The following is a 14,109-nucleotide window of genomic DNA, read 5'->3' as shown; positions in this document are numbered from 1 at the left end:
AAAAATACATTCTTATGAATGTTTAAAGTTCAATTCAGTTCTAATAATTTTTCATAAAATTACTTTTTTTTTTACCCCTCGCTCTCAAAGTTATCGGCTTTGATCAAGTGTAGTATCTGTTCTAGTCAGTTTAACACCTGACATATCCGCAAGGAGTTAATATTTAGAAAAGTAGAGATGTAAAATAGGAGATGTGCTTGCATAATCACTATTTTTTATAGATCTCTGGCACTTTGTGCATTTTTTTATTAATTTTTTCCCCTTTTATGATTTACTGTGAAATTGTTATTGGACCACCGGGAAGTGGAAAGTCAACATACGTACAAAAAAAGGCAGAAGACATAAAACACAGAAATCCGTATCTCATTAATCTTGATCCTGGAAATATTTATACTGGTCTATACGATTATAATGTCTCTTGTACTGTTAAAGACTACCAAATTAAAAATAAAATGGGTCCTAATGGTGCTACTAAAAATATTTTAAAAGACTTTGTTAATAACATTGAAGATTTTTACTATAATTTTCTAGAAAATAGAGAAAATTATCTTATAATTGATCTTCCTGGGCAAGTTGAATTTTTTATAACGGGTGATAGCCTTACAAGACTCATTCATTTTTTAACAAAAAAAGATATTAATGTTGTTATTGTTAATCTTATAGATCTTGTATTCTTCAATACATCCCTTTTATCATCCTATCTTTTTACTTATATTTCTATATTTAGAATGGAAGTCCCTTTTATTTGTGTAATAAGTAAATGTGATAAATACAATATGTATGATATGGAATATTCTTTAGAAGACATTGCATCTCTAAAAGTTTTAGATTTACTTAAAACTAACGAAAAATATGAAAAAATGGTTTCCTCTTTTTTGAGTGATTATTTTGTGTATAATTTTCATGTACTAAATTACAAGGATAAAAATACTACGAAATTGCTGCAGTTAAATATTGACAAGAGTAGTGGATATTTTTTTAGTGAAGAATTTGAAGAAAGAGAGAATTACTTTAAAGATCTAAATCCAGAGAACATATTTGAATTATACAATAAATAGCTTTTTTGAGAATATTTGCTACTAAAATGTATTTTACTTTTTAATAAAACAAATTTGTTAAATTTTTTTATTTGCTCCCTCCTTTATGCTCGTGATCCTTTTAAAATAATTGGTATTTTTTCTAAATAAATTAAAAAATCTATGTAAGGTTATGGAAGATTTAGAAACAAAATGTAAAATCTGTTACTCAAAAGAAGATCCTGTTTCACCTAACGATGATTTAATATCTCCTTGTAATTGTAAAGGTACGCTAAAATACGTTCATAAAAGCTGTTTAAAGATGTGGAGGTACAAATCACAATATTACAGTGCGAAAAAATGTTTGCAGTGCAGAACGTTTTACAAACTTAAAGACGAAGTAACACCAAATAGTATCTTTTTATTTTTTTGTACACTGCTTGTATTATTTACAGTACATTTATTAATTTCTCTTGTATTGAAAATATTTATGTCAAATTCTTATTTAATCCACACAAATGTAGAATTATATGATTTATTTAATGTAAAAAAGCCTACTATATCGTACATGGACTTAAGATTACATATCACGACACTATTTATTTACATCCTTGTTTTTAAAGTAGTTTTTTATAACAGTTTTCTGTCAATTTTTAATTTTGTGTTTACGTACTGGAGAATCGTACAGTTAGATTTTTTTGTGGACAAGTTGTTATATGCGGGGTTGTGTATTTACTACTACAAACAGATGTATAATGTTTTATTTTATAGGATAGAAAATTACTGTACATCATTACAGGACAAGCAAAGTTAATAAATTTACAAATACTTTTTATTTCTATTTATAATAGATGTTAATATAAATATTATTAAGTACATTGTATTATAAAATAACTCTTTACTTTTTTTTATATAAAATAAATATAAATAAATTAAAAATTCACTAAAATAATGAGAATACACAAATCTTTTATATCTGAACACAAGAATGTGTGTTAATGTCTGGAATACATTTAGTAAAATAAATACCGGTAAATTAATTTCTTCTATATCTCTCAAATGTAAGCTTAAAAAGATGTAATATATGATACCATGTATAAACTGTATATAATTCATTTTACTATGATTATATCTAAATATTAAACACTCTATAGCTCTTCTTAATATGTGTAGTAAATATAAATTAAAATTTTTGATAAAAAAATTAAAAATCAAACAATTTATGTAAAAAAAAATGAAAAAATTTTTAGACATTCCTTTTTTAATATGACCGTGTAATATTAGTGGTGTGAATGAAGTTATAAATGTAATAAAAGGTAAAATTGTAAAGTATAAATTGGTAATCTTGTTTAACATTAGGGGTAAAAAAATAAATATTTTTAGAATTTAGTGCTAGTGAAAAAATTATAAAGATATTGAAGTAGAACACGTCAAATTCATCTACACGCTGTTTAAGATCTTTTGTTTCTTATAAATAATTTTAATAAGGTAATATTTTACAAATTGCTTTACATAAATATAATGTCAACGAGTATACGCTTCATTACAATTGTGCGGATTTAAGATATTAATATTATATACCTTTTACTGTTCATTCCAATAGTAAAATTAATATATAAATATTTTATAATAAAAATTTAGTGTTATGCCAGCTCTAAAAAGAATTTTTTTACTTGAAAAAGATACAACACAATTTCTACAAATCGTCAGTATTTTTATCCCTTTTATGCAATTGAATTGGGTTGATGTATTTAAAAAAATAGAGAACATAAGTGAAGCATTTATTCTCGTTTCTAAGGAATATTCTAATTTGGTTGAAAATATTTATGACAAAATTGTAGAACATAAAAAAGAAATCAATCTGTTTATAATAAATGCCGATAACATTATTTGTAGCCTCAAACATAAAAAAACGGACTTGGTTATTTTATTAGGCGTAGAATGTCCAGAGCATGGTTTTGAAAATGCAATTTATCTACAAGATAAACTTGGTGATGAAGAAATAAAACATATTAATACATTTAGTAACGTGTATTTTGATTCTACTTATTTGCAATACAAATCACATAGTTATATCCAAAATCAAGAATTATTAGTAGTCACAAAAAATGAAGCGATTTTACGATATTTTTCAAGAAAAATGCATGTCAAGCCTTTTTATAATTTTGACATAGAAAACCGATTCGATTATCTTACACGTAGAATTAATTTAGCAGAAATCGCAAAAAATAATAAAACTTTTGCAATTATTTTTGTGCACGAAACCTATTTAAGCCTAGCTGTTAAAATTAAAAAATCCTTGGAAAACAGAGGAAGATGTGGATACCTTTTATTTCTTAGAAATATTAGATATTCGAGATTGGTCACAATAGAAAATATAGATACACTGGTTTTAATAGATTGTCCTGCCTATGATAATTTTAATATTGATGTAACACTTCCAATTTTATCGCCAGCCGATGTCCAATACATTTTAAGTAAAAAATGGGATCCTAAATATGAAATTAATAAATTTGATATTTCTGTTGAAAATTGTAAAGAAAAGGATATTTGTATATATCAAGGAGCAGGCAAGCTAATTTTAGATAGTGATTTCTTTGGAGTAGAATTTTCGAGTAAAGATGATGACGATTTAGAAATATATGAAGGAAAAAGTGGTATAGCGAGTGAATATACACACGAATAGATTTAAAAATATATTTAATTTTTATCATTTATAATAACATCATCAAATTTAAAGTTAATTACTTCATCGTCAACAAATGCGTCTAGTGTTAATTTATCAAAATTTTCATTTTTTTGTTCCATGGGTGATAATTTTTATCCCTTAAAATGTTTGTATTGTTTTTTTTTATTTATTGTGTATTTGCTTTATCTAAAGAATACCAAACAATACAAGAGGTTATAAAAAGGTTACATAGGGATACAGATTTTAAGACTTTATACGAAGTGTTTGATATTTACAGCTTTACGCCTGTAGATGATATACAAAAAAAATTTGTAAAATTAATTACTGCTAAAGAAACACCGCCTCGATTTCATCTGCCCCTTAAGGATTATAAAAATTTAGTTACTGCTTGCTACGATATTCTAAAGAAAAATAAAGATGCTTACGAAGAAATACTTAACAGTCCTTGGTTAATGTTTGATAATTCAAATAATTACAAAAATTCTCGATTAATGATATTTGCTTCTATTTTGGCTTTACTATTATGTGTTGATTTTGTTTATTACTGCTACCGATTTGCTAAATACTGCAATTTGACAACAACAGAAATTGATGCGGAACCTACGAAAAAAAAGAAAAAAGCAAAAAAAAGTTTTATTCAATCTAGTATGTCTAAACCTGAAATGTATATTTATTTAGGGTATCGAAAACTGCTAGCTATTTTTGGACATTAAATGTTTTTTAATATCTTTTTAAAAATCCTAACAAGTTGTTTTTAGATTTACAAATGTTATCTTTGTCATCAACAGTTTCTAAATTTAAGTTTACATACACAGGACAATGATCGCTGCCATATACATGATTTTCTATATCTGAAAACATGATTCTGTTATAAAATTTTATTGGAATCAAAATATAGTCAATACGACTTCCTAAATTGCGCGGACGTAAATTTAATTGTATATTCCAACACGTGTATTTTTCATATCCTGTATGAAAAAGTCTAAATGCATCTATGTGCGATAGTTCAAGTATAAATTTTAACATCCATTTGCGTTGAAACGTGCTGTAAAAAAGTAACAACAATGTTGCATTATTTTCAACGAGATAAGGCAATTCCGTCAATGAACATGATGTCTTTTCCATTAAATCAATACTATAATCAACATCACAATTATAAGATTCTCTGGAGAAAGAAAATGTGGCATTTTGTAAATTATTAATAGACGAATAAATGTAATTTAGATAGTTGGTTTTATAAGAATACATAAATAATAAAATATTTTTGCCAAATAGTTGTGACAGCATTGTATTGTTATTTTTTATATTTATATCAACTTCGTCTTCTGTAAAATTTTGCGAGTCGCACAATTTTTTGTAATTTTTAAGCGTAGTCTGATTTTTAAAGTCGTTAGAATATGTTTCTAAAATTTCTAAAACGTAGTCCTGGCCTTTATTTTTACGATTATAATTTTTCTTAAATTCGTTATAATAAATATAATGATCAAAGATGCTATAAGTAGCGTTAAAATCTCCTAAAACTATTAAATCATCATATTTACTGATAAAATTGTAAATGTCACGATAAAACTTAATAACTGACTCTTTGGTTTTGTTTCCATTTGGATCGTAAAAAGGACAGTATAAATTTAAAATTTTAAAATTCTTATGATCTGTAAGCAATGACCTTCCATATTCAGAATACGGTACAGAAATATTATGTCTTCTACAATACAGTCTTTTAGAGACGAATGTGCTAACTCCATAAATACCATTGGTTTTTTGATTAAAATTTGTTAGCGTAATAAAATCTTTTAGTGTGCTGAACTCTTCCATGTCTTTTTTTGTACATTTAATTTCTTGCAAACACAAAATATCAGCTTTCATAATTTTTAATAAATAATCATTGAAAGAAAGATTATAATTTTGCTTAATGAACTTATCAAAAGATTTGATTCCATTAACGTTAAACGAAATTATTTTCATGGGGATATTTTAGACAAAAAATATAAACAATATGCTATTTATTATTTACACGAAAGCCTAAGAGTTTACTTGCCTTTTCTAAAACATCTAGAGTTCTTTCAATATCCTTTTTACTATGTGAACTTGACATACATAACCTTACTCGCCCATATAAAATTGGTGCGCCAGGATAACCAACTATAACAACACCAATACCTTCTTCGCGACATAATCTTGATAATTCGCAAAGTTTGGCAGGATGAGAAATTATTATTGGAATTACTGGAGATGAATCATCCCCCAATACAAATAACCCTATTTTATTGAGTCCATTTCTCATAAGATTAACATTCCGATGAAGTCTTTTTAGTTTATTGGTTCCTATTTTAGTATCTTTAATAATTTTTAAACATTCTAGTATTTGTGTTGCAACAACAGGCGTCATTTGTTCGCCAAAACGCGTAAAATCGCTATAAATTCTGAAATGATCAACGATTTTCTTAGACGCGGCTATATACCCGCCCATTCCTGCAAAACTTTTTGTAAAAGTTCCCATTAAAATATCTACATCACCAAAGTCTACATTATGGTGCTCACAAACACCTCTACCTGTTTTTCCTAATGCACCTATTGAATGTGCTTCATCAATAAAAATGTAAAATTTATATTTTTTTTTCAGAGCTACCAATTCTGGCAGTTTTAATATCGTACCTTCCATTGAATATATTCCTTCTACGATTACGATTATTTTTCTCCATGATCTATGGGTAATAGGTTGTCCTTGTGATATATCATATACAAGCCTTTTCTCTAAATCTTCCATATCGTTGTGTTTGAATGTTTTAACAGTGGCTTTTCCCATTTTCAAACCAGTAATAATAGACGCATGATTTAAAATATCGCTGTACACAAGCGTACCTTCGTTTAATAAACAAGGTATATTTGAAGTATTGGTGCCATATCCCATAGGAAATACAATACAAGCTTCTTTATGTAAAAAATCAGCCATTGATTTCTCCAATTTTCTCAAAAGTTTGTGTCTACCAATATCTCTTGGGCATGCGGCTATATTTATAGGATTATTATCTATTGCCTGGTGCAGTTTTTTTAAAAGTTTGGGTGATGTTACACCAAAACCCAGATAGTTATAAGATCCAAAATTAATTAAAGGCATTATTTTTCCTGTAAGTTGCAATTCTTCGGATCTTTTAAATACTTTACGCTCTACTACATTAATTAAACGTCCTGGTTTTCCTTTTATTGGAAAGTTTACACAATCAAGAATTCTTTTCTCACAATTTCTACAATAAAAAGATTGTAGATCGCTTAAAATAGGAATTTCGTTGCATTTTTTATATCTAAATAGTTTATTAGCTAAATCGTTAATATATCCAATAAATATGAGTAGTAAATAAGATATATATGTTGTAATTAAAGAAAAATTAGATGAACTTGAAGAATACATTAGGGGCAAATTTTAAAAATATTAACAATATACAAAATTATTTAAAAAAATGTAAAATATTACATAAAAATTCTGTATGTTTTTTTTCTGACCAATAATTTAAAAATTCGCGTCATAGTTTAAACAACAATACTTAACGCAAGATTTTCTTAAATTTTGAGAATTAAAAAAGGCTAAAAGAATGATAAATTTTAAAATTAATTCTTAAAATTTAACTTTTATTTTTAAAAAAAATTATTTCTTTTTAAAAAACTTGCCAAATGTAGTATTAAATTTATAAATACTTTAAAAAACAATTTACTTAATTAAAACTTATATTTTCATTTAAAAATAAATATTTAAAATATTATTCAAAAATTTTGTGCACTAAAAAGAAAAATTAATTTCTACCACAAAAATAATTAAATGATCTAATTTTTCATTTAATTAATTAATATTGATCGAATTGTTTAATTAAAAATTATTTTAAATAAGCTTAAATTGCCAAGTAATATAATTTAAATAGTTCAGTTTATTAAGTTTTTTTTTAAAATGAATTATATTCAGATTATATAAAATTAAAAAATTTTAAAATTGTGCTCTTATTTTTAATTATTTAATTTATAAGAATTTTCTAAATGCACATATTTTTTAATGCAGGTATATCTTGTTGATATATATGTATTGGCCTGTAATGTAAATAAATTTGTCTAATTTTTAATGTTTTGTAGTAACCTACTAAATAATTCTTTTATTTTTTTGCTCTATAAATAATTAAAAAGTGATTTTTTAAAATTTATTTTTATAAAATAAAAAAAAGTGTGATTTAGATTATAAAAGATGGAAAAGACTTATTTAAAAATACATTTTAAAGAAAGATGAAGAAGCAAATAAAAGCTAGAAAATTTTAATTATCGTTTTTAGCTTTCTCTATGAGCATTGTTTTCGTTTTGACTATAATCATTTAAGTTATCAAATATTAATTATTTGATATTGTCGTCAATAACCACATGCATTTTTTAATAACCAATTGTTAAAGGCAATTTGTGACGAAACCTCTGATCACAACTTTTTAAGTATAATAATTGGTCGCTTTCTTTATGACAATTATTATTAAGTTTTTATTAATTATGATATTTTATAAAAAATTTTAAATAAGAAAATTCTAATAAATTATATTAAAAAGAAATATCTTAGAAAGTGAGAGCAAGAAATACAAAAATAAATAATTTACAATAAAAACAACTTTTATTTAAGAGGCCGGATGAAACAGAAGGCAAAACAGTGGCATTATAGAGAGGTACCTCACCACTGGCCACATTCCTCGCGAATACCCCAATTATAAAATTAATATGTAAATTTATTTTATCACTTAAAATATTGTTTATACAATTTTGTGCAATCTTACTAAAAGATTTGATATTTTTTATTAAAAAACATTTTTTTCTTTTAACTCGTTAATAATTCCTTTATTCGACACATACATAATTAATTTTTTAAATTAATTTAAACTTAATAATTTTTGAGAAATTTTTAATTTATATGCATAATAAAATAATGATTTATTAAAATTGTTTTTCTTTATTTTAAAGACTTACTCATAATTTTTAATTTATTATTTTTATTTTGCCATAGAGGTTTTTAAATAAATCTTTTAAACCCTAAGCTATGTTTTTTTTCTATTTTTTATTTATAGTATCGTCTTTATCAAATAGTAACATTAACTCCCTAGATAGTAAAGTTAATGTATTTTATCATTCCATAATATATAGATTAAAGCTTACGACACAGGGTTTATTAGATAAAGATGTAAAAGATGTATATAAGGACATGATAAGACCAAACAGATTTCATATAGAAGTATATTACTATAGTTTATATTATGATATTAATTTAATTGTGAAAAAGTATGATGGTATGACTTCATATAAAAAAGTGTTTAAATGTTATTTGGAAAGCATTAATAATTTGTTATATTGGAATAGTGTAGAACTTAGGATTCCTAAATATTCATATCTATTTTATATTTGTAAGAATAAATATTTAACAACAACAAATACAATCCAAGATAGTTATATATCTTCTACTACTAAAGTTACATGCTTTTTATTAAATCTTAGAGAGAAATTTACTTCAATAATTTACTACAGACATCATTCACGAGAATTATATAATTTATTATTCTACACATTCTCATTACTACATTCTATAGAAAGTAGTTATATTAATGATGCTCTCATTCATTTTTCTATGATCTATATAGTCATTTCTAAACTCAATGAAGGAGAGACTCTAACTTTGGTGTGTATTTATTATTTGTTGGATAAAATTATTGATAGTTTAATGCCTTTATCACATGTTACAAAATCATTTATTTCACTTAAATCTATAATTCTTGACATTGATAATTTCCCGCAAAGTAATCACGAGAACGTTTTAAGATATAAAAGTTATAGTTATATTTTAATGCTAGAAAATTTAATAAAACGCAAAAGTATGTATTCAGAAAGGCCTTATTGTAAAATATATAGCATTAAGCCGGAGGTCAATGAAAATGAAGATAAAATAGAAAAAATAGAAAATCTTATTTCAATATTTTACCAAAGTTAGAAGATACAAATAATATAGGCAAAATTTTATTAAAAATGTATTAAATATTTTGACATTATAAATTTTTGGTTTGTATCAGAATCTACTGATATGTTTAAATAAATCCAGCTCTTACAAATTATTTGTAACACTTTTTTAATTTTTATGATGATTTCTTAAAATATAAAAAGGACTTAATCTACTAACTCTAAAAAAAATCAGTGTGAAAAGTTCAGTATTACTTTAAAAGCTTAATTTTGTTGATCAAATATATCGTACCTATAATATACAAATAATTCTTTTTATTAGATATTACCTACGATTTCTTAAGCGCTGATTACAAAATCGTTCTACTCCATACTATTTATTTTATATAAAATTAATAAAGTTTAGATAGCTTATATCTTTTATTTTTTCGTTAAAACAAAAAATGTCAATTTATATTCATAAAAATTATAATAGCTACTATTCTAAAACCCTTTAAAATATATATAAATTTATGTACTTATCATCTTTAGTTCAAAGGTTCAGATTTAAACAATTTCTAGAATAAATATTTGAAACTTCTATATAACCTTTAGGATTAAGTAATTATAAATTTATACCCTTAAATGGCGTCTACCGAAGCTGAATACGATTTTGGTAGTCTAATAGAAGATTTAAAAGATATTGATGTGTCTATTGAGATATTAGATGATACTAAATCAGCACTTAAAAAAGGAACAGCAGGTACAAATCACGAACAATATGCTATAATTAATAAACTTATTAAATCAATGTTAACTGAGCCTGCTCGAAGTATTGTGTATGATGGTTTAAAATACATTTTCGTTAGATGTATTGAACAACAAGGAAAGCCCCTGGTTTATATATTTGTATCTTTTGATTTTGATAAAAATAATAAAAAAAGAGGTATGTTAATAACATCTATCAAGTTGGCACTTATTTTTACGTTTGACAATATGAAAATGAAGCCCATAACAGCTAAAATTATAAATGTGTTAGATCAGTATCTAGCAGAATTAAATTAATTTATTTTTTTAATTATTGTACATCTCACTATATTAATTATCATAATATTACTATTAAATGTATAAAATTAATTATTTTTTGTAATTGCAATATTCTTATGTTTTGCAAAATTAAATTTTATACTAATTTAAATTTAGAAAAATCAACAAATTTATGATCTTGTTATAAAAATATTTAAAAAAGCATAAATCAAAAAAATTTTATTCATTAGCAACTGCCTGTAATTCTTTCATTTTTTTTAAAGCACGCTTATTAGATCCCAAACGTCTCTTTAAAAATATTGTAGCCCTAGCTATATCTTTTAACTTTAAAATGCTGATAGCTTTACTTTCATATGGTGCAAATCCACTAATCTCTCGAACAAGATCTTTTGCAAATTTTTTCTCTTGAATTCTAGCAACATTTTTTCTGTATTTAGGCATAATTTTTGGAATGTCAATTTTTGTTACTTTATGATGAACTTGTATTTTTTTTAATCCCCTTCTCATTTTTGGGGGTAAATTTGTTAAGTGAAAAAAAAAATATATGTTAATTTATTTATTCTTAAAGAGTTTAAAATACCCCTTATGGATAACAATAAAGAAGATGATACTCTTTTGTATAATCAAACTTCTGTAAATTATCAAAATGTCAGGTCGGGTAAAAATAATAACTCAGAACCAAGTCTAGACAGTTTAAAAAACAAATCAAGTATAGACAATGGATATGAATGTAAATGGGATGGATGCAGAGAAACGAATATTGATGATATGTTTAATCACATAAAACTTAATCATCTTAAAGACCAGACAGAATATAAATGTATGTGGATAGGATGCCAGAAATATAATGAAGTTAATGTTTCGAAAGGAGGTGTATATTCGCATTGTAGAACACATGTTCCAAATTTAAATAAAAATTCAAGTGGTGAAAAAGTTTGGTGCTGTAAGATTTGCAATATAGATTTTAGTAGTATGAGTGTATACTATAGACACAAAAAGAAACACACCATATTAGAAAAAAAAGAGGAATATAATATTATGCGAATAGGCGCACTTAGTCGCCGTTTAGAATTTTATAAAAAAAATACAAAAGAATTACTTAAACTTATTTATGAAAAAACACTAAATACAAGATTTTTAGATGGAGAAATAGTAGAAATTATAAAAAATTACGTAAAAGGAAATAATTGTTATACAAATAAAAAAAATTGGAACGATTATTTGTAAAAATAAATATAAATATTTTTACAATTCATCACTTTTGTATTTTTGATAAGCTATCCACTCTTTTTTTATATCTTCATCATTGAATGTCAACTTACTGTTTAACTTACGTTTTAGCGCTTTAATATTGTCTCTATTATACAAAATATTATGAAAGATATCTCCTTGTAGAACAAAATTCTTCTTCGTTATTTCTTTACAGTTTAAAACATTACGAATTTTATTTTTAGTGTTTTCATATTTGAAAGTTATTTCATTAACTTTGTTAATAATTTCTAGATCATTTTTAAGTATTTCATTATCTATCTCATGTTTCTTTTTACTTAAATCACACATTGTTTGAATTAAATTAAATTCAGTATATAATCGACTTATTTTTTCTTTTGCTTGTGTCTCACTTCTTCTATTTTTTCTACTAGGCTTAATAATTCTTTTTCTAAAGCAAACATAAGAAGATGATTCATTTAAATCCTCACGTAGTAAAAACTTATATTTTATAGCATCATAAACTGTTTTATAGACTTCATTTTCATATAAAATATTATCTTCACTTGATACTCTTTTACTTCCATCAATTTCTTTTTTAATGTGTTGTATAATTAAATTGTATTCTTCTTCATTTATATTATAACTTAACATTAGATTTTTGTCTTCTTCAGATTTGCAATATTCAATATTAACATCTTTATGATATTTCACATATGTTTCTGGATGTATGTATTTTTTTACAAAAAGATTCTCAGTTTCAAAAATTACTGGAACTGGAATTTCACCAGTTTTTTGTTCTATAATTTTTTTAAGATGAACTTCTTTTTCTTCTTCTGCTTCCATACCAGAATCAATAGGTGGTAGTGTAAATTCATCAAGATATAATGGATCAAGATCTTCAGTATCAATAACTTCAAATTTTTCTGTGCTGTCTATTTTAACATTTTTTTTTCTTTTTGGCGGTAACATGTAAAATTTTATGGTTTAAGAAATTTTCTATAAATTTATGCTTCATTTAAAATAAAAAAAATTCAAAAAGTAGAAGACAAGTATTATTTTTTTAAAAGAATTTAAAACATTTATTATTAGACTACTCTCGTATTATCAAAATATTATAAATTAAAGATAGATTATTAAAATATTATGATAGTTGTATAAACAAACATTTTGAACATTAGAAGTGTTTTATATCAAATAAAACAAGGGTAGATAAATATATTTATAATATCTTATGTCAACAAGCAGTTTAAATAAAAAAAGCCCTTTAATTTAAGAGTTGGTTTATAAAAATTTATATGTAAAAGAATTGTTTTTTCTAAATATGTCTCATATGCAAGACTTAGTTTATTAAAATAAAAGAAATTCTTAAAAATAAAAAAATTTATAACTTTTGATAATTCATCTCCTCATTGCCTTTCATCAATAAATGTCTCTGCAAGAAATTTCATTTGTTTCTCAGAATATACAAGTCCATTTCTTTGAGATCTTAGATCAATTAAAATATCTAAAAATTCTTCTACTCTGACTTTTCTACAGTACAAAATATCATACATTATTATAAAACCTGTTCTACCAACACCTGCTAAACAATGTATAAGAGGGTTAGATATATTTAGATTTTTATAATATTTATAAAACAATTTGATTTCATCGACATCTAAAACATCGTGATCTTTCCAATTCTCAAATCTTAAAATTCTACAGTCCTCATAGATCTCGTCATAAAAAATTATTTTATTGTTTAATTTTATTGGTACAGATTTAATAGGACAGTCTACATAATTAATATCTTTAATACAAGAAATAATAATATCAGAATGTCTAAACAGTCTTTTAAATGATTGTACATTTGATTTACGCGGTTTTGATGCGGCTATGTATCGATATGTAATCCCTTTAGATTGTGTTGTTATTACAGAATAATTTACATATCCTTGTGTATCAAATATTCCTTCATTGTAAGGCGTAAAAAATGTTCTGTCATATTTTGTCCGTGGTAAACAAAAAAGAATACAAATACTATTAAGTTTTTTGCAGAGATTTTTATAATCTTTTTCAATTAATAGTTTAAGCAGTACCTCTTTTTGTTTTAAAAGCGCACCCTTAACACTATCCATTACTTTAGGGTTATTAATTAAATGGCACTTTCTTTTTTTGATAAAAAAAAATCAAATTTTTACTTTTATATTTAATTTGGACTTG

At 24.4% G+C, this 14,109-nt stretch overlaps 13 protein-coding genes across 13 annotated transcripts; 7 read left to right on the top strand and 6 right to left on the bottom strand.

Annotated features, from left to right (window-relative positions):
- Window positions 1-266: 266 nt before the first annotated feature.
- On the top strand, window positions 267-1,058 carry AAJ76_6000104940 (hypothetical protein; the record flags this gene model as incomplete). The annotated part of the gene is made up of 1 exon (XM_024476066.1): window positions 267-1,058. One exon carries the CDS (start codon window positions 267-269, stop codon window positions 1,056-1,058), a length of 792 nt encoding a protein of 263 aa, XP_024331927.1.
- A 151-nt stretch (window positions 1,059-1,209) lies between these two features.
- Window positions 1,210-1,830, top strand: AAJ76_6000103997 (protein involved in mrna turnover and stability; the record flags this gene model as incomplete). The annotated part of the gene is made up of 1 exon (XM_024476065.1): window positions 1,210-1,830. The coding sequence occupies one exon, from the start codon at window positions 1,210-1,212 to the stop codon at window positions 1,828-1,830; it is 621 nt and encodes a 206-aa protein (XP_024331926.1).
- Window positions 1,831-1,835: 5 nt separating this feature from the next.
- On the bottom strand, window positions 1,836-2,372 carry AAJ76_6000102835 (hypothetical protein; the record flags this gene model as incomplete). Its single annotated transcript, XM_024476064.1, has 1 exon — window positions 1,836-2,372. One exon carries the CDS (start codon window positions 2,370-2,372, stop codon window positions 1,836-1,838), a length of 537 nt encoding a protein of 178 aa, XP_024331925.1.
- Window positions 2,373-2,742: 370 nt separating this feature from the next.
- Window positions 2,743-3,702, top strand: AAJ76_6000102464 (diphthamide synthase subunit dph2; the record flags this gene model as incomplete). Its single annotated transcript, XM_024476063.1, has 1 exon — window positions 2,743-3,702. One exon carries the CDS (start codon window positions 2,743-2,745, stop codon window positions 3,700-3,702), a length of 960 nt encoding a protein of 319 aa, XP_024331924.1.
- Window positions 3,703-3,848: 146 nt separating this feature from the next.
- On the top strand, window positions 3,849-4,418 carry AAJ76_6000101358 (dnaj-class molecular chaperone; the record flags this gene model as incomplete). Its single annotated transcript, XM_024476062.1, has 1 exon — window positions 3,849-4,418. The coding sequence occupies one exon, from the start codon at window positions 3,849-3,851 to the stop codon at window positions 4,416-4,418; it is 570 nt and encodes a 189-aa protein (XP_024331923.1).
- Window positions 4,419-4,425: 7 nt separating this feature from the next.
- AAJ76_600099537 (exodeoxyribonuclease iii) lies at window positions 4,426-5,670 on the bottom strand (the record flags this gene model as incomplete). Its single annotated transcript, XM_024476143.1, has 1 exon — window positions 4,426-5,670. One exon carries the CDS (start codon window positions 5,668-5,670, stop codon window positions 4,426-4,428), a length of 1,245 nt encoding a protein of 414 aa, XP_024331922.1.
- Window positions 5,671-5,704: 34 nt separating this feature from the next.
- AAJ76_600098093 (serine palmitoyltransferase) lies at window positions 5,705-7,114 on the bottom strand (the record flags this gene model as incomplete). Its single annotated transcript, XM_024476142.1, has 1 exon — window positions 5,705-7,114. One exon carries the CDS (start codon window positions 7,112-7,114, stop codon window positions 5,705-5,707), a length of 1,410 nt encoding a protein of 469 aa, XP_024331921.1.
- A 1,647-nt stretch (window positions 7,115-8,761) lies between these two features.
- Window positions 8,762-9,703, top strand: AAJ76_600096445 (hypothetical protein; the record flags this gene model as incomplete). The annotated part of the gene is made up of 1 exon (XM_024476141.1): window positions 8,762-9,703. One exon carries the CDS (start codon window positions 8,762-8,764, stop codon window positions 9,701-9,703), a length of 942 nt encoding a protein of 313 aa, XP_024331920.1.
- Window positions 9,704-10,293: 590 nt separating this feature from the next.
- Window positions 10,294-10,713, top strand: AAJ76_600094913 (hypothetical protein; the record flags this gene model as incomplete). Its single annotated transcript, XM_024476140.1, has 1 exon — window positions 10,294-10,713. The coding sequence occupies one exon, from the start codon at window positions 10,294-10,296 to the stop codon at window positions 10,711-10,713; it is 420 nt and encodes a 139-aa protein (XP_024331919.1).
- Window positions 10,714-10,914: 201 nt separating this feature from the next.
- AAJ76_600094005 (ribosomal protein l36) lies at window positions 10,915-11,202 on the bottom strand (the record flags this gene model as incomplete). Its single annotated transcript, XM_024476139.1, has 1 exon — window positions 10,915-11,202. One exon carries the CDS (start codon window positions 11,200-11,202, stop codon window positions 10,915-10,917), a length of 288 nt encoding a protein of 95 aa, XP_024331918.1.
- A 78-nt stretch (window positions 11,203-11,280) lies between these two features.
- On the top strand, window positions 11,281-11,922 carry AAJ76_600093926 (zinc finger c2h2 protein; the record flags this gene model as incomplete). The annotated part of the gene is made up of 1 exon (XM_024476138.1): window positions 11,281-11,922. One exon carries the CDS (start codon window positions 11,281-11,283, stop codon window positions 11,920-11,922), a length of 642 nt encoding a protein of 213 aa, XP_024331917.1.
- An 18-nt stretch (window positions 11,923-11,940) lies between these two features.
- On the bottom strand, window positions 11,941-12,876 carry AAJ76_600092331 (polycomb enhancer epc; the record flags this gene model as incomplete). The annotated part of the gene is made up of 1 exon (XM_024476137.1): window positions 11,941-12,876. One exon carries the CDS (start codon window positions 12,874-12,876, stop codon window positions 11,941-11,943), a length of 936 nt encoding a protein of 311 aa, XP_024331916.1.
- Window positions 12,877-13,313: 437 nt separating this feature from the next.
- AAJ76_600091183 (protein tyrosine phosphatase) lies at window positions 13,314-14,024 on the bottom strand (the record flags this gene model as incomplete). The annotated part of the gene is made up of 1 exon (XM_024476136.1): window positions 13,314-14,024. The coding sequence occupies one exon, from the start codon at window positions 14,022-14,024 to the stop codon at window positions 13,314-13,316; it is 711 nt and encodes a 236-aa protein (XP_024331915.1).
- Between the last annotated feature and the right edge of the window lie 85 nt (window positions 14,025-14,109).

The sequence above is a fragment of the Vairimorpha ceranae genome (assembly GCF_000988165.1).
Source record: "Vairimorpha ceranae strain PA08 1199 chromosome Unknown NODE_6, whole genome shotgun sequence".
Classification (NCBI taxonomy): Eukaryota; Fungi; Microsporidia; family Nosematidae; genus Vairimorpha; species Vairimorpha ceranae.
The sequence above is the reverse complement of the archived record's forward strand: the minus strand, read 5'-3'. Positions and strand labels throughout refer to the sequence as shown.